Source organism: Helianthus annuus, chromosome 15 (assembly GCF_002127325.2).
Source record: "Helianthus annuus cultivar XRQ/B chromosome 15, HanXRQr2.0-SUNRISE, whole genome shotgun sequence".
In the NCBI taxonomy this organism is placed as follows: Eukaryota; Viridiplantae; Streptophyta; class Magnoliopsida; order Asterales; family Asteraceae; genus Helianthus; species Helianthus annuus.
In genome coordinates this window covers 139421837-139440583 of record NC_035447.2, presented here as the reverse complement: position 1 = coordinate 139440583, position 18747 = coordinate 139421837, and the positions used below count along the sequence as shown (strand labels likewise).

The following is an 18747-nucleotide window of genomic DNA, read 5'->3' as shown; positions in this document are numbered from 1 at the left end:
CTCAACCGGCTTGCACGATCCACCAGCTTCAGAGATACACCGAGAATTAATACCACTCTCCACATTTTGCAAACTATTTCCAGGAGAGCTTTTTTCTTCAGTCGGAATCTTCGTCTTCAAAACCCAACGGTTCTTTGTGATTGTACCCGGAACACGACCCATGCTCCCACTATCACCAAATCCCCTGACTGGCTTAAACTTAGACCCCCGACCACATTCAACTGACATCCCCAAAGCACCGGGATTCAAGTTCGCAAATTGAACCCTCTTCCGCTTACTAGATTCAGTGAACCAGACTTTATGTTGTACAGGGACGGCTACTCCCTCAACAGGTATCTCAACTAGATACAATGATCCTCGTCTCCTCCCACAGGCAACAACAAGATTTCCATCAGTCACCTTCCACTTCCCACCACCAAACTTAACATCTAGTCCCTGTTTATCCAGTTGACTAACAGAAATAAGTTTCTTCGTTAAACCTGGAATTACCCTGACGTTCTTTAAGTTCCATGTAGTGCCCAGTGGAGTCTTCAGATTGACATCTCCCATACCCGTAACATTAAGAACATGACCGTTAGCTAATCGTACCTTTCCAAAGTCTCCTTTTTTCAGATTCACCATCGTCTCCCCGCTGTGCATGGTGTGAAACGAAGAACCAGAATCCATAGCCCAAGAATCTATAGACTCTTCACAGCAAACCAGTACGTCACCGTCAGATTCATCTGACACAACATTGTTTACATGCTGCTTACCATCCTCTTTCTTAGGACCAGGACACTCGTTTTTAACATGCCCCTTTTCACCACAGTTCCAGCACCTCACAATCTTCCCAGCTTTAGACAAGTTTTTCCCACGACTCCCACTGCTTCTGTTTTTACCTCTTCCCCTGCTAACACTGAGCATACTAGAAGTAGATCCTCCACTAGTGTTCCTCCGGCGAACGTCTTCACCCAAAACACTATCCCGGACCCGATCAAACTTCAAATTTCTAGTTCCAGCAGTTTCAGTGACCGTTGTCACAAATCCTGACCAACTATCAGGTAAGGAAGATAACAAAACCACAGCCTGAGTGTCATCATCCAACTTCATGCCCACAGTTGCTAACCTGGACAAAATTGAATTGACCTCATTAATGTGATCAGCAACTGAACTGTCTTCGTTCATTCTCATATTAAACAGTTCCCTCATCAAGAACACCCTATTACCGGCAGACGGCTTCTCACACATATTTGACAGAGCTTCTAACATATCACGAGCAGTTGTTTCTTTCATGATGTTAAATGCAACGCTCCTCGTCAAAGCCAATGTAATTTTACCTCTTGCCTTTTTGTCCTTTGAGTTCCAAATTGCCTCAGCAGCTTTATCCATTCCAGCAGGTTTTTCTTCCAGTACCACATCCAAATCGCATTCACCAAGCAACGCCTCTATTTGCATTCGCCACCATGCAAAATCAGTACCGTTGAACTTCTCGATTCGGAACTTCCCGTCTTCAGCCATAACAAACGAGGAAACTAGAAAAAACCACAAGGAACTAAGCAACCGAAACCTGAGCAACTTTCAATAAACCAGAAACCCGAAGTACCCGAACCAGCGACTTCTCCTGCAAACCCGAGCGTAAACCAGCGAATAACCAGGGTTCAAGAACCGAAACCCTAATCGCCAAACACCCCAAAACCACCAGATCTGCAACAACAAACCCTACGGCGCAAACCCTAGACCTTACGAGCCGTAACCAGAGAATAGGTACGGGCCGTAAACAAGTCAGCGGCGACGGCAGCAACAGCAGATCAAGATCTCTCGTCCAGCTCTCTCCTTCTCCTGCGATAACCGTGTGAACCGTGTATTTTACTGAACCTTTGGCTCTGATACCACTTGTTAGGGGTATCAGAGCAGAGTAGGCTCGAGCGGAAGCGGAACAAACACACACACACACACTAGCAGAAAATAAAGAACACGAGAATTTACGTGGTTCGGTCAAGGTGACCTACGTCCACGGGTTGCAACTAGGGTTTTACTTTTATTAGATGCTCACAACTGTTTTTAGAATGATACAGATTACAGTTTTACATAATAGGTATTTATAGAACAAGATTAGGGTTTCCTACTTGGTCAACAAGTTAACTAAGTGGGCCTAATAACTAGGGCCGGCTAACCCTAACTAGGGCATGCTAACCCTAATTAGGGCCGGCTACCCTAAAGCCTACAAACCCAACAACACATACCCACCATCAACTTTCATTCTACAACCATTTTACACATACTCAAGGGTGCTAGAAGCCGTATAAGGAAGCTTGGAGCTTTCGAAAGTTGAAGGACCTTTACCATTTGCTTTTATCCACTTTTTTTCTCCTCTTGATCATCCCTAGCCTTGAGCTAGTGGTAAGAACCATAATCTTCTCATTTTACATCTATTTTAAGTGGTTAAAAGATGATACAAGATGATTATCAAGAAGAACACTAAGAAACAAGAAGATGAAACATGAACATAAGCTTAAAATTTTAAGAAATCATGAAGAAATCATGTTATTTATGTTGTTATACTTAATGATTGTTGTTTGCTTGTGTAAATGATGTAGATCATCATATGATCTTACTAGATCATGATTAAAAACATGATTTAGCAAGATGAGAGGATGATTGTGTTATGGAATCAATAGATCATCCTTATGTAAATCATGAACTTGATGTATAAACTGTTTTTCTTGTAAAATGATGATCAAATTAAGTTGTGATACTTGTAGATCTAGGAATTTTACGGATGATTTCTAAAGAAATCGAGTTAAAAATATAAGTTTTGTTAAAACTTGGTTCTTACATAAACAAACTCTATTTTTAGTAGATAAACAAGTGTAGAAACACTTGTGTAACAAGAAGATTTCAAAGAAACATTTTTTTAGAAAATATAAATACAAGTTGTAAAGATCCATATCCTTTAAAAATGAAGTTTTTAAAGAACAAATCCCATTTTAAAGAGTAACAAGACTTACTAAGAACACTAGTAAGTTACTACAAATTTTTACAAATATTCAAGTTCATGAAGTAGTAATGAACTTTACTTTGTTCGTTAAATCATACTCAACTATTCAGACAGATAAAAAAAATCATAGTATGAATTGACCCGTTTGATATTTTTCTCCCTGTTTTTTTATTTAATATAGAAACCAAGCGTGCAAAGCCACTCTCTAAAATACATCCAAACAACTTTTTTTGTTTAATATGCCCCTCCAATGGATGGAAGATGTCACAACTAGCCATTGAGAAAAGCAAAAACTTAAGATACAGTGTAAGTTGTTTAGTGTTGATTGTGAATTGATTATGATGATTTTACAAAAGAAAATGATATGCTTGAAAGTATGGAAACCTCTATTTTTAGGGGAAACTATGGCAAAATTTTCTAAAAATATAAACACTTAGAAAAATATTTTTAAACAAATATTTACAAGTGTATTTTAACCTTGAGTTTCTTATAAAAACTTTGCCATAATTTTTTATACAAAAATACAAATATTAGAGGTTGATTCTCATAAATAAAAGTGACTAAATATGTATTTCGGAAATATATATTTAGAAGACACCATGTGTGTGATTATTTGTATATTTTGTGTATTAGTTATATTATTTTAGGACATGAAATAATATAACACATTAAAATACCAAGAATCACAATCCAAAATATTACCAAAATTCCAAGGAATAAATATACACACTTACACAAAAATGGGTAAAAACCGAACTATGGAATAAGGCATACACAATATTCCAAAATTTTATTCACAAAGTATATTTTGGTAAATAATATTTTTGGACACCAAGAAAATGAAAATATGATCTTTACAATTATTACAAGAATATATCGTATTTTGACAAAAAGAAAATATAATATTTTTGGACAAGTATAAATATATATATTTTATTGGAATTATTGGAAGATGTATTATTTTTGGGAAAAAGTATACATTTCGTAAACAAACATGAAATACGATATTTTTGGATGAAGAATATATTTTCTCAAAATAAATATGAAGTATATCATTTTTGAATGAAAAATAAGTTTATATATATATATATATTTTCAAAGTTAGGCATGAAAATATACTATTTTTGCAACTTATGAGAAAATCCGAATATTTTGCTAAAAGAAAAATTATCAATAACTTTTTCTAAGTAATATTTATTATAAGAGAAAAATGCCCGGATAGTCCCTGTGGTTTCGCCTTTTTTCACCTATAGTCCCCAACTTTCTAAAATTACCTGAATAGTCCCCAAGTTTTCAATTTTCGTTCCCGGATAGTCCCTGACGTGGATGGAGGTTACTTTTCTCAGTTAAGTTGGTGTAAAATAACTATAATGCCCTTACTATTAAAAAACAATAAATAAAACATTAAAAGAATAAAAAAATACATGTGGGCCCCACCTACCCACCCCACCCCCAGCCTATGTCTTCTTCCCCATTCTCTCCTTAACCTGCAACAACCAGATTCCGCCACCACCGATTAGAGTCAACCAAAATCAATCTCACATAATTTCAAAGTTTTGGGTTTGATTCGCGTCTCTTTCTTGTTGAAAAACCAGTTTATGATAAAGTTTTAATCTTTATATGTGGGCTTTGATTAATTTTGCTATACCAAAATGGGTTTTTCTTGAATCTGTTTAATTGCATCATAATTTCAAAGTTTTGGGTTTGACTCATGTCATTTTCTTGTTAAAAACCCAGTTTTTTGGGTAAAGTTTTAATCTTTATATGGGGTTTGCGTGGATTTGTTTGATTTTTACAGTTTCTTGATGTTCATCTTACAACACATGTGTATACTTGTTAATTGGTTCAACTTTTGTTTAAACTGTAAATACACAAAACCCTTTTCAATCTTGTTCATGGACTTGTTAACAGAAGTTATTTTGGAATCTCTGAAGCAACCAATTGTGTTGATAATATGTTCTTCAGTTGACTCGCCGGCATCATCACCACTACCACAACCACGCAACGTGCTCCGCCTTCCGGACCACCTCACCGATCTCCGACCACCGCATCGATCTTCAGGGTTAACCGATTTCGTTATTCGCCGGCGTTTTGTGGTCGTGGGTTTATCGGCAGGGGAAGTCTTACGGTGGTGGTGATGGCGGAAATTGCAGAAGAAAGAAGAAAGATTGAAAAAGGAGATAAAGGGTGGGGTGTGGTGGTGGTGAAGTGGAGATGTTTGGTCCTGTGATTTACATGGAGATGTTGCAGACATATAAAAGAAAAGAAAGAGGAAGAGGAAGAGAGAAAGGAGTGAGGGAGAGGGGTGGGGTGGGGTAGAATAAAGGTGGGTCCTTTTTTTAATCAGTAAGGGTATTAATAGTCATTTTACACTAACTTAACTGAGAAAAGGAACCTTCATCCACGTCAGGGACTATCCGGGAACGAAAATTGAAAACTTGGGGACTATTCAGGTAATTTTAGAAAGTTGGGGACTATAGGTGAAAAAAGGCGAAACCACAGGGACTATCCGGGCATTTTTCTCTTATTATAATGTGTATTTTGGAGGTATATATATATATATATATATATATATATATATATATATATATATATATATATATATATATATATATATATATATATATATATATATATATATAGGTAGAGGATCCTGTAAAAAGTGCTCAAAGTGTGAGAAGTGTATTATAACACTACATATAATACTATATAACACTATATAAAGACCGTATAACAATATGTAACACCATATAATACCATATAACACTTTGTAACACTATATATCATTATATAACAAATATAACACTATAGGTTGTCTGATAGCATATCTATGATAGATGTATAGTGTTATATTTGTTATATAATGATATATAGTGTTACATAGTGTTATATGGTATTATATGGTGTTACATATTGTTATACGGTGTTTATATGATGTTATATAGTATTATATATAGTGTTATAATACACTTCTCACATTTTAGGCCCTTTTTACACTATCCTTACCCTATATATATATATATATATATATATATATATATATATATATATATATATATATATATATATATATATATATATATATTGGTGAACTTTTATTAAAGATAATATTCCGGAAAAATTAATACGAAATTTAGTATAAGAATACTTAATGATTACAATAAAGATACGTATTTTCGTACGTACAAGTACACTCCGGGATACGACACCATTACATGTAAAAAATATACAAGAATGAGAATACAAATACAAATACTCCCATCCTTGGGAAGGATATTCATGTACAAATACAAAAGTGTAATAAGTTAAAAGTATATTATTTTAACCATTATTCCAAAATTTAACAAATATAATTTAAGTTAAAATATTTATTATTTTAACAAATAATTATATACTTGGAATATCATTGATGACACAAAGAAACGTAACTCAAAGACACTAACTAATACCAAATCAAGGCACGACCCGATTGTCTAATGGACCATAGTACGCATGTAGGTAGTCGTGCGTTCTAGAAGAAGCTTGAGTTACATTAGATACAAGGAACGCAAAACTGTGAGTTCATGTCCCCCTTTTCTTTTAACTATTTTCGTTTTATAACTTCGGGGGTGAAGTACATGTTACAAATGATTACGATTAGTATGATTATTGCCTCCGTTTACGCTATTACTGAAGTTATCTTCAGAAATACGTTTGCTAGGAACGATTTGTTGTGGTTCTATTGGATTTTTAACAGCAGCAACGATTGCTGGAATAGCGTTGGCTATCCCTTGAGCAACTATTGCTGGAATAGCGTTGGCTATCCTTTGAGCAACGATATTTTCTATATCCTGCCTAGTCATATATTGATCCCCCGGTTGTTGCTCAGATTGATTAACCTCATTAACTAGTTCATTACTAGCGTTTTCCATCTGATAATATATTTATTAGTATTAATAATAACAATTATACATAAAATAATTATATTAATTTCACAATACGCATATAGCCAAACTTATTGATTTCTTGATTTCCATTTATATTTAATAGTATGCATCAATACACACCATTATCTTACAAAGTTTTATTTTAGGTTATTTTACAGACTGATTTTTACTATTACTATTACACAACCACAGTTCCATAAATCCCCTATCCTTTGTCAGATGATATTCTAGTAATCGCGTTTCCTCTCATCGTATTTCCAGGAGATCTGTCCCCCAAATCTCTTGGATCCTATTCCCAGTATCCATTAGTTCTTTGCCAAAGTGGCGGAGTTCAGCCATATTCTCGTTACTCATTGGTGGATTTGGTAAAGGTTCTGGATTGAACTGAGGAAAAAGCTTATAGGGATTGTTTTGGAACTGTATTTCATTAGTTAACCATTCGTCTATTTGCGAGTGGATTGAAGGATTTGGAATAGCTGGTTCTAAGTTCATTGGTAGTTGTGTTTCAAGAAAGTAAATAAAAACATTTTCATTAACAGGCTAATAGTATTATAGCTTGTCAATATAAAATCTAGCTCTTTCTGAGATGGTAACCCTTCAATTTGCCTAGAACTTTCCCCAATTTCCATTTTCTTAGGCTTGGGTTTCTTGAGAGGTAAAGCGTTGAATTCTATAGGTTCTTCTATGTCTGGTATATACCTATTGAAATCTCTGGAAACCTCTATTCTTACTGGATAGAGATTTAAATTCTGAAGGGCGTCAGACAAGTCACTCATGCTGTTTAGCAAAATACACACAATTACTAAGTTACAATTCATAACAAAATTTTGCAGAAAAACTTTTAAATATTATTTCATACTGGGTAACTACCAAAACAACGGAAATTTAAAACACACTAAGTTTTATTTGTAAATTTATTTATTTACTGAATAAGGCTTCTAGACTGTAGATAATAAAGGTACTAAAACTTGGGTCAAATTATTTAAGGATTTGCATTAATTGCTATATTGGCTAGCATATAAAGATTTGCCCATACTGTACACAATTAGTCAGATAATAAAACACATAATCACAAAATAGCAATTAATAAAAATTAAGTATTTTCTAAATACTTAATTGGCTTAAATTAGTGGCTTGATCAGTGGCTCTGATACCACCTTTTTCTGTCACGGCCCCCGACCCGGTTTGACCCGTTTCAGGAGCCGCGGGACAGAAATCCTGTGGTATTTAATTTAGGCGACAACGGAAGTCTTTTAAAACAGGATCTTTCAATATCTAAAACTGCCCGTTTACATAATTTAGGGATAAAACCCTGGTAATTTACAATCATTTGATTTCACTGGGAAATCTTTTATTTTACAAAACATGTTTCTTTATTTTATCATGAGCCACTTTCTTAAGCTTGTAGTGCTTCACGGCACTTTTCCTGGATCATAACAGATCACCTGAAACATGTTTGAAAAAGGTTTTGTCAGCGGGAAATACTGAGTGAGTTCATTCAGGTTTTATAAAATGACCCTTAGTTATAAAATTACAGCATAAGAGCGATTACAATGGTTTATATCTTATTTTTATCTAGCGTCGTGTCACAATGGTGACGATGGTCATACCACTATTAGGTCAATGAACCTAAATAGTGATGATTATCCCTAGTAGGTCAATGCACCTAACTGGCAGAAAATTAGTAATGTGCACAATACCCCACTAGCCAGTGATTCAAGATAACCACGACTTAATCCCTGTAATTATAACTTTTGAAAAATAATTTGGAGTATTGTAAAACAGTTGATAAAAATAGAATGACTCACATTGCAGATTTAACGAGCAGTGTATAAGCCTACTGATTTAGCCTTGTTTAACCTAATTTTAATAACAATGCACACAAACTGGGTTAGTAACTAATACAGCAGTTACGTCAATTCACGAGATTAAACCCTCACAACGATTAACAAAGTGCAACACTTAACAATTCAGCGGATTGACAACGAATGACAGAGTATAGCCCGAGTTCGGACAGCACTCAAACATTCAAGTCAAAATCACGACGAATGACAAAGTATAAACTCAATTTGAGTAGCACTTAATCATACGTTGGATAGTTTCAATGGATCGGACGTTGAATCGTAATAGCGATCGAGTTATTACCCTGATTGCGGCAGCGATTTGTGAATTGTGTGTGTTAATTGTGGTAACAGAACGTAACTCAGTGCCTAAAACGAATTTCTTCGTCGAACGTATGCAGAATATCAAGTGCCAATGTCTGCTATTTATACACTGATTTTGACATGCTTATGGACCGTAAGACTTTTTTTCCTTACGGTCCGTAAAGGACACCTAATGGTCATAGGGTTGCCACATGTGGGACTAGGCCTGCTGAGTTGATGATTTAACCAAATTCGAATTCGACAACAAGTTATTTAGATAATCGTCCACTAGGGTTTACCCCCTGGGTTTTAGGGGCCCTGATCCTGATTGTTCTGAAAATTTTAGGGTTTGTGCAGAATCACTTGGGTGTCTTAATTAGGGTTTTCTTAATAGATAATTAACATACTAAGTATTAATTTTAGTGAGAGTTGTTACACTAGTGTATAATAAAATATTTATTTTTTGGATCTACAATATTAATAAAGCATGAAGTCTTACAGAAGAACTTAAATTCAGTTCTACCACTTGGTGTAAATCCTGGTCCAACTGGTAGGATCGTGAAGAAACACTTGTTCGAGGCGTGCGGGGATAGAATCGAGGAAGTAGTCTCGACAAGGTGGTTAATCCTTAATCTCTACCAATTAATGACTGAGGATGTTTTGAGAGCGATCTGCAAAACAGTAAACACCGTAAGCTCGTGACGAGGAGGAGAAGATGGGGGTTCTCCTCGTAACTATCATCCGGCGTGAGAATAAGTATCGCTTTAAAAAAACTAAAACGAGTATGTGTTAATTGTAAGAGTGAGAGATAACTGATCCTTAAACCTGTGGTTGAAGGTTGGTATTTTAGCCGAATAATATGGAGAAGGAGATGGGCTAATGGGCCTTGGGCTGGACGTAACCAACAAGGAATATCCGGTTTGTCCCATCTGACCCAACATGTAGTGTTTGCATAGGCAAAGAGGCGCTGGCGCACGGTGGTTGGTGCCACGTGGCCTGTCGATTGTATTTGTTGTCGAGTCTGTCATCAGTTGTGAGTGTCATAGAGCAGTGAATGGAGCACGTTGATTGGCTACACGCCACTGTCCTTATGTACTCCTTATCACCTGCACGATTGATCATTGTAGGGATTGTATAGACGGAGCCTGGCACACGCTGATTGGCTGCAGACTCCTTCCATTTGTACTATTTGTACTTGTGCTATATGTCACTACTGAGTGCGCGCGGATAAGGCGCGCGCAGTAGCTCTAGAAGTAGCCGAGTGTTGTGTTATTTAAAGTTAAGTATAGCCTTCCGTGCGCATGGCACGATTTGGGACCATACCCCTTCAAATCCCCTAGTTTAGTGCTGCTTCTATGCACTGATGGCAAGTAGGGTGGAGCCTTGCACTCCTAATAAGTCTAGTGCTCCACCAACCACTTGCACGCGGGAGCAACACTAGACTAGGAGGACTTGAAGGGGTATGGTATTTAACCCGACTTAAACGGTCGAGCATCCATTTACTTATTGCATTTATTATGTTATTTCTTTATTATTGCGTACTAACCCAACTGTGAGGCCCAAGACGATGTAGTTTACACTACAGTGACCTAGGGGGCTTATAGAGAACCCCTAACTGGGTCTGATCCATTAAGATTAGGGGGGGGGGGGTGACCCATGTCTCCCATATAAGGAGGTTCAACCTCACTATTAGGACACAAGAGATGGAGCAACACACTTTTTGTAGCTGAAAAGGGGGATTCTTCCCATTACCGGCCGTCTCTACTACCCCACTTTTCTTTCCTTCATTGTAGATCTGTGATTTTCGGTATCTTAGAGAAAACGGTTCAAATCACTCCAGCGACAATTCCGTGTTTCTTCAACTGGATTTCAGTTCTTTTATGTGACCCATTTTCAGTCCAACCATCATATTCGATCCGATTCTAAATCTGAAAATACTAACAAATCAAGAAGTAACAAAAAGAAATGCAAGATCTGACACATTACTCAAATAAGCAAATCCAAAACACCTACAAATTGTTGGTGAAAATCTGAAAACAACAAGACTCAAGGGACCAAAAAAAATAACATTTTATTTACCAAATAGAGCAAAAAATAAGATTTCCTGTTAAATTTTCCCAGTATTTTCGTTTAATGGGTGGACTTTATTGGTAGCGACTGAGTTAGGAAGAGACAGATCTTTCTGCAGGTAAAACGTCACACGTCAATCAACCTCCTCCACCGTATCTCCGCCGTATAATCAGAAAAACTATTTTCCTTTTTTCTTTATTTTCCAGTCACAATTTTCGATCCCCAAAACACATATCACGCAATTGGGGAAGATTTGAACATTTATCTTTCTGGGTTCATCAGATTGTGATGAAAAAGTATCAAATCAGGTAAAAAGTTTGGATTTTTTCATCAATTTTTTTTATTATTTTAATTATTTTGATGCGGGGTTTTTCAAGATTTTGTTTATTGTAATATCTTGATGGCCCTTGAAAAAAATTTGGGGTTTTTGTTTAACCATTTTGATGTGGGGTTTTTGCCTACCATTGTTGATTGTAGTTTCTTTGGTAAAAAAATTGGGTTTTTTTTTTTCAATCAATTTGATCTTGTTTCTACCATTTTGATGTGGGTTTTTTTTTCTAGATTTTGTTTATTGTGTCTACCATTGTTGATTGTAGTTTCTTGATGACTTTTGTTAAAAATTGGGTTTTTTTTTTATTATCAATTTGATTTTATTTCAACCATTTTGATGTGGGTTTTTTTTTTCAAGATTTTGTTTATAGTATCTACCATTGTTGATTGTAGTTTCTTGATGTATTTTGATAAACATTTGGGTTTTTTTTTCATCAATCTGATCTTATTTTTACCAGTTTGATGTGGGGTTTTTTCAAGATTTTGTTTACTGTTTTTTTGTTTCATAATGTAATTTGATAAATTCTTGGGGTTTTTTATTTTCATCAGTTTCATCTTATTTTAACCATTCTGATGTAGGCTTTTTTTCAAGATTTTGTTTATTGTATCTACATTGTTAAATGTAGTTTCTTGATATATTTTGATATGGGGTTTTTTCCATGATTTTGTGATTGAAAAAATGTTTTTTTTTTTTTTTAATTTTATTTTTTCATCAGTTTGTTCTTATTTCAACCATCATCAGGATGTGGGGTTTTCTCAAGATTTTGTTTACTGTAACCCACCATTGTTGATTGTCGTTTTTTGAGCTCAACTTGAGGCTATTAATGCAAGATATTTATCATGGTTTATGGTGAAAGTTGGTTGAAAATTGTGGTGTGGGATGTAACTTAGAAGCAACTTGCTTGCTTTTATGATTATTATAAATGTGATTCCAGTGATGCATTTCATCATATCTTGTAACATTTCTTTAAAAAAATCAAAGATTTTTTTTGAATTCAATTATTATTCATTTTGGATAAGAGCGCATCTTGAACTTAAAGTGGCAAAGTTTGAATCTTTACGAGGTTGATTGTCTTTTTTCTCGATTATTTTATGTTTAGAAACTAAAAACACATTGTTTATTTGAGTGGACATGTGGCCCCTCAAATGAGATTTCAATGTTTGTTTAATAATAATAATAATATCATTCATGTTCATCTTAAATCTTGAATCTGTAGTTGATCCACTTATTTATATACATATATGCATTCATTGGATCAAAGACTTGAAGAATAGAAGCAGAAGAAAATGGAGAAAAAGCACAAGTTTCTAACCGTTGCACCGTTTGAATGTGCGTGGCGTGATGATCTACGGTTCAAGGAAGCAGGACGAGGTTGCGTTGCATTTGAAGCGTTTGCACACAACGATGTCACGGTGGTTTTTCGTGAACAGTTAGGTAGTCAACACTACCATTACAAAAGAGACAATAGTCCGCATTATACAGTAATCATCGGTAGTCACAGAAACCGTCGGTTGAAGATCGAGGTCGATGGAATCACAGCCGTTGATGAAGCTGGTGTGGGTTTATGTTGTTCATCTGCATTCCAAAGTTACTGGATAAGTATCTGCGACGGGTTGATTAGCATCGGAAAAGGTCGGTACCCTTTTCAAAATCTTGTTTATCAATGGCTTGATGAAAAGCCGAATTGTAGCGTGCAGTATGTCGGGCTAAGTAGCTGGGATAAACATGTCGGGTATAGAAACGTTAACGTGCTTCCGTTAACACAAAATCATATATCACTTTGGAAGCATGTTGATTGTGTCCCTAAGGGGGAGGATGATATGGAAGAAGATTTGAGGGACGAGTTTGGAAACTTTGATAATCATCAGGGGCTTGGAAGTTTTCTTGAAAATTGGGAGTTATCGGATATGTATTTTGTTGTGGGCGATGAAGAACGAGCTGTACCTGCTCATAAAGTGATCCTTGCAGCTGTTGATGATATCAATTTGTGTTTGTTTGATCAGAATGTTATCCTGGTTAAGGATGTAACTTATCCGGTTTTGCATGCTTTCCTTCGGTTTATCTATACGGGCTTTACACAGGTAATTCCTGATCCAGATTTTGATTTATCTTTATTTTTATTTTTTATTTTAACAATTGATTATCTGATTATCGCAACTTTATATCTATTTGTAGATTCCAGAGTCACTACTAGGATCCCTGAGGGATCTAAGCTTACGATTTGGAGCAACTTCATTGGTAAAACAATGTGAAAATATCATCGACCGATTCAAACTCAACAAAAAGTTGTTTGATTCTGGCAAGAATGTTGAGATATCGTACCCCAATTCTCAGCCCCATTGTGGTGGGCCCGCCTTTCCGTTACGACTTCCTCTGAGTGTGCAAAAGCTTGAACAGTTTCACCAAACGGATGCGTTTGGTGATATTGATATAAGCATTGAAGGTCATGGTCTCGTTGATAGGTCTCACAAAGTTATTCTTGGTTTATGGAGTTTACCGTTTATGAAGGTGAGCTACTCCTTATTTGTTCTCATTTAGTTTATGAATTTATGGTTATAGCGCTTATTAATGAAAATAAAGTGCAAATAGAATACAACTTACCTTTTATTGATTTTAGTAACCAACTAACATTTTATCGTTGAGTGTAGTAATGAACAACGTGTTTAACTGGTAGCACATTTTTTGTTGATTTTTCAATAATTGTTGGCATCGTATCTTTTATATATATATACACACACACATCATCATCATCATCGTACTCGGTATATCCCACCAATAACAAAGCTAAGGTAGAGTCTGAGGAGGGTAAGATGTAGACAACCTTACCTCTACCCGTAAGAATAGAGAGGCTGTTTCCAGTAAGACCCCCGGCTTGATAGTAGTTTTGCATCAAACCTTGGACATAAGGCACATAACACTCAGCAATTGAGACAAACGCCGATTAGTGCATGTACCCCCTTGTCTTTCGGCTATCAACGCCACCACATGATGCATGATTAACCATCCCCTCTTTTAACGTTATTTTCACGAAATTAGTATAATAACGTTAAAATTAGTGCACTTTCACTTTTGCCCCCGAGCGCCTACACATATATACATTATATGAGCATATCGCAAGCAGGGCGTTATATTTGATGTGACATTTAATACTGACTTTTAAAATATTTTTTTAAACAGGATTATGCTCCTTGAACTTTAAAATAAGTTTATTATTCAATTTTTTTCTCATAAGCATTTTCTTTGCATATGTGGCATGTGAGTGGCCACATGATATCAATGAATGCCACATCAGCAATTTTACACGTAAAATCAATAAATATGTGGATGGTTGCTAAAATCGGTTAGAAATTGTAAGATAGTAACCATTTTGCGCTTAATTTAAAGTTTGCCATGTATGGTTTTTAACCACTTATGCTCACATGATCTAAGAAATTTAATCGAATTACAGATGTTTACGAACGGAATGAGTGAGAGTGTTTCTTCGGAAGTTTGCTTAAAAGATGTATCACCTAAAGCATTCAAGTTTATGATCGATTACTTCTATAGCGGTGGACTAAATTTGGAAGATACCGTTGAGAGTAATATCTTGTTACTCGAGCTTCTCTTGTTAGCGGATCAATTTGGGGTTTCCCTCCTTCATCAAGATTGCTGCAAAACGCTTTTGGAACGGCTTTCAGAGGTAGTTTTGACGACCCTTTTGTGTTTTTTAATTGTTTGTTATATAACGTTTTTTTTTAATTATATTTTGGTTGATCACGGTGGTTTTGAAGTGTTAACTCTAAAAGTACAAGGAAGTGTGGATTCGGACTTGTGCGAATGAAGAGGTGGATTTATAATGACGAATAATAAAAATATTAATTTTCTTGTCTACATATTACATGCAGGGATCGAGTAGTGGATGAAGGTCTTACAAGAACAATTTTTGTATTATGCACAAGTTTAAATGGACAAGGAAGAAGACACTTATGGCCAAGTAATTAAATATTGGATTCTTTAACTAATTATTATAATACTTTGTTGCAGGGTTCGGTATGCTTAATTCTTCAAGTGATTCCCTCCATCCCTTCGTGTAAGATCATAGAAGAAACATGTGAACGCATATTTACAAAGCACTTTGATTACTGTACAACGGCTAGTTCCGACTTCGTCTTGCTAGATGAACCGACTTTCTCTAACATTTTACAGGTCGGTTCGAACTTCCAAGTTTCAAATTTTATATTTTTCATTTTTTTTTAAAATGTGGGTTAGAGTAGTTGTTATGTGTCATCTTACTAAGTGCCATGGGGCCCACGTCGGCAAGATGACGCAGTACAACTACTATGACCAATGTTTTTCCCATAATTGTCGATATTAGTGTTTTCTAGAGTAAAATAAAATTACCTTTTTACCCCTTATTTCCACCTACTTTTTAAGAGTTTTACTATTGTTCACAAGACTCTCAAACTCCTAATTAGGCATGGAATCTTGTTAAAAACAAGTTAAATTTGGGTTGTTATGTATAAATGCATTATAAACTTTACGTATCACTTGTGTTTATTAAGACTGTGGGTTGTGTTGGAGAAATGAACATGTCGTTATAGTGAAATCGTCGTATATTTTGCAGCATCAAGATTTGACGGTAACTTCTGAAGAAAGAGTTGTAAATGCCATATTAATTTGGAGTTTGCAACCAAATGAACTATCCAATTGGGAAACGGTAGATGATATGCTTTCAAATAGGACACCCGAAGATCTTTTCGGTACAAGGGTTCAGTCACTAAATGTCTTGCTACCACTCGTGAGGTTTCCATTGTTACCGTTGCTCTTGCTAAAGAAGGTACATGCAACATATGATCTTGAAATATTTTTTAAAATATATTTTATATTGTTTTAGTATTTTATTTTGTGATGCCAATGGAATTATCGTCCTAACACCCTATGTTGTGATTTCAGATGGAGCATAGCAATCTAAGCTTGAAAATTCCTACTTTTTATCATTTGGTGAGTTGCAGATATTGTGTTATATACAGTTTCGGTAAAATGTGCGGGTCAAGTGTGCTGCGTAATATGCCAAATTTTTTTTGGAATTTCATAGTTATTAGTAGTAACTTTGCACCACTTTTAAACCTTTTTGATTCTTTTACTTGGTTGACTCGTCGTCAGTAAGATGTGACCCAAATCAACATCCCCCCCAATAATATTGCAATGATTGAGGTCTCTAATTTTTTTTTATATTTTATAAGGTGAAAGAGGCAATCACGTTCTTGGAAGCGGGTTTCCCAACTTCAGGAAGTCATCCAAAGTATGTTCGAAAGTAAAACGCAAATTGTATTTATAACATATATGTGCATATATATGATATTTAATTGCATTAATTTCTTCTTTTAAGGTTTCAACATAGGCAATCAAGTTTTAAGGAGCTTCAATACATACGCGATGGCGATAGCAATGGAGTTCTGTATTATGCAGGCACATCATATGGTAAACACCAATGGGTTAATCCTGTTTTAGCCAAGGTATATTTTTCCTTTGATTAAAATTAATAAAAAGAGTTAATTATTGTTTTCGTCCTTGTGATTTGTCAAAAATCACTATTTCAGTCCCTTAGTTTAAAAATTGCGATTTCAGTCCCTGTGGTTTCACTTTCGTAACCATTTCAGTCCACCTCGTAACCATTTCAGTCCCTGTACTAACAAAATAAATGGATTGAAATGTTTACGAAAGTGAAACCACAGGGACTGAAATCGCAATTTTTAAACTAATGGACTGAAATAGTTATTTTCGACAAACCACAGGGACGAAAACAGTAATTAACTCTTAATAAAAATATAGAATAAAGAAAGATAAGAAAAAAATAATTGATTTTTATTTTCTTCAGAAAATTAGCATCATGGCTAGCAATCCTATTTCAAGATACACAGATCCTAAAGTCTTGGCCTCAAGGACTTACCAGGTATGACATAATTACAGTTGTATATAATTTTAATCTAATTATATAATCGATCTTTAATTAATTATATTTAATTTTGTAACAGGGTACGTCTTTTGCTGGGCCCCGTATTGAGGATGGGAAGAACTGTTCATGGTGGATGGTTGACCTTGGTCTTGACCACCAGGTTTAATCTATATTCTTAATAATATGCAAGATTAGGTTTATTGCGCTTACGTATCCGGTCAACTCAGGTCAACCTTACGTTTATCTTCTTGATTTGAAACAGCTCATGTGCAACTATTACACACTGAGACAAGATGGATCAAAGGCTTTCATGAGATACTGGAATTTTCAGGTACGTTCATACAAGTTTTTGTTTTTATTTCGGATCTAACCTCTTTTACGCCTAAAAAGAGATTGATTTGACTAGGGGAGTCAAATGGTCAAAAGTCAACTCCCTAGCTAATCTAATCATCTTTTTGTAAAAAAAAAATATTAATCAAAATTAACATTTTCTATGTTGAAAAGTCAACTAATATGTATACAACTCTCAGGGTTCATCCGACGGTAAAAGTTGGACCAACTTGAGGGTACACGAGAACGACCAAACAATAAGCAAACCAGGACAATTCGCTTCATGGCCCGTTACGGGTCCAAATGCTCTGCTCCCGTTTAGATACTTCAGAGTGGCTCTAGTCGCCCCGACAACAGACAACATCAACCCGTGGACGCTGTGCATTTGCTTTTTGGAACTCTATGGTTATCTACACTGAAATCCCTATAAATTAGGTTGCTTTTTTCAGTATTTTGAGCTTAGGCGACAGTATGTAACCCTTGTGATTTGTCGGTTTCTGTTGTATGTTTGTGAATCTATGAAGAATAATGCTCAAAGCTGTTGGGTACTTTTGAGCTTGGTTTAAAAAAGCGCGCTTAAGCGCAAAGCGCATCTAGGCGCAAACCCCATCGCCTTGTGTGACATAAGGCGCGCGATGTACAAGAAGCGCAGCTGAGGCGCGCTTTTTAGGGTGAAAATCGACCTAAGGCGCAACTGAGGCGCATGTTTTTTGTACATGGGGTGTTTTTATGCTTCTGAGTGTTGTACAACAGGCTACATTTATGTTTTTTTCATTTTAAAACATATATAAAGCTTAATTATAGCTTTTAGTTTTTGGTTCTTCGTGTCTTGGCTTTGTTTTGATTTCAACCTGGTGCATACCAATTTGTTAATAGATAATATCGTATTCACGTTGTTTGAACATATAGGTTTTGGTTCTTGGTGTCTTGGCTTTGTTTAGATCTCAACCGGGTACCTATGATTAACACCATTCAAACTCACACTATTTTAATATCACGACGACTTCTTATGCAACTGTGATTAGTAAGTACAA

The 18747-nt window shown here is 35.5% G+C and overlaps 1 protein-coding gene across 7 annotated transcripts; it reads left to right on the top strand.

Moving 5' to 3' along the window:
- The first annotated feature begins 11093 nt into the window (after positions 1-11093).
- On the top strand, positions 11094-18527 carry LOC110912662 (BTB/POZ domain-containing protein At2g30600). Of its 7 annotated transcripts, none has more exons than XM_022157438.2 (13): positions 11094-11235; positions 12710-13529; positions 13624-13956; positions 14897-15127; positions 15472-15633; positions 16052-16264; positions 16381-16428; positions 16671-16729; positions 16817-16943; positions 17306-17380; positions 17463-17543; positions 17646-17714; positions 17914-18527. In XM_022157438.2, exons 2-13 carry the CDS (start codon positions 12735-12737, stop codon positions 18130-18132), a joined length of 2412 nt encoding a protein of 803 aa, XP_022013130.1. In that variant the 5' UTR covers positions 11094-11235; positions 12710-12734; the 3' UTR covers positions 18133-18527. The 7 variants fall into 7 exon arrangements, with proteins under 7 accessions (XP_022013130.1, XP_035839651.1, XP_022013127.1 ...); XM_035983758.1 differs by having other exon boundaries at positions 12665-13529; XM_022157435.2 differs by having other exon boundaries at positions 11097-11425.
- Positions 18528-18747: the final 220 nt, after the last annotated feature.

Excerpts from the sequence above, each read along its gene's own strand:
- LOC110912662 (XM_022157438.2), top strand. The coding sequence starts at position 12,735 with ATGGAGAAAAAGCACAAGTTTCTAACCGTTGCACCGTTTGAATGTGCG. Across the intron at positions 13,957-14,896 it reads GGAGTTTACCGTTTATGAAG|ATGTTTACGAACGGAATGAG; the intron begins GTGAGCTACTCC and ends ATCGAATTACAG. Across the intron at positions 17,715-17,913 it reads TGAGATACTGGAATTTTCAG|GGTTCATCCGACGGTAAAAG; the intron begins GTACGTTCATAC and ends TACAACTCTCAG.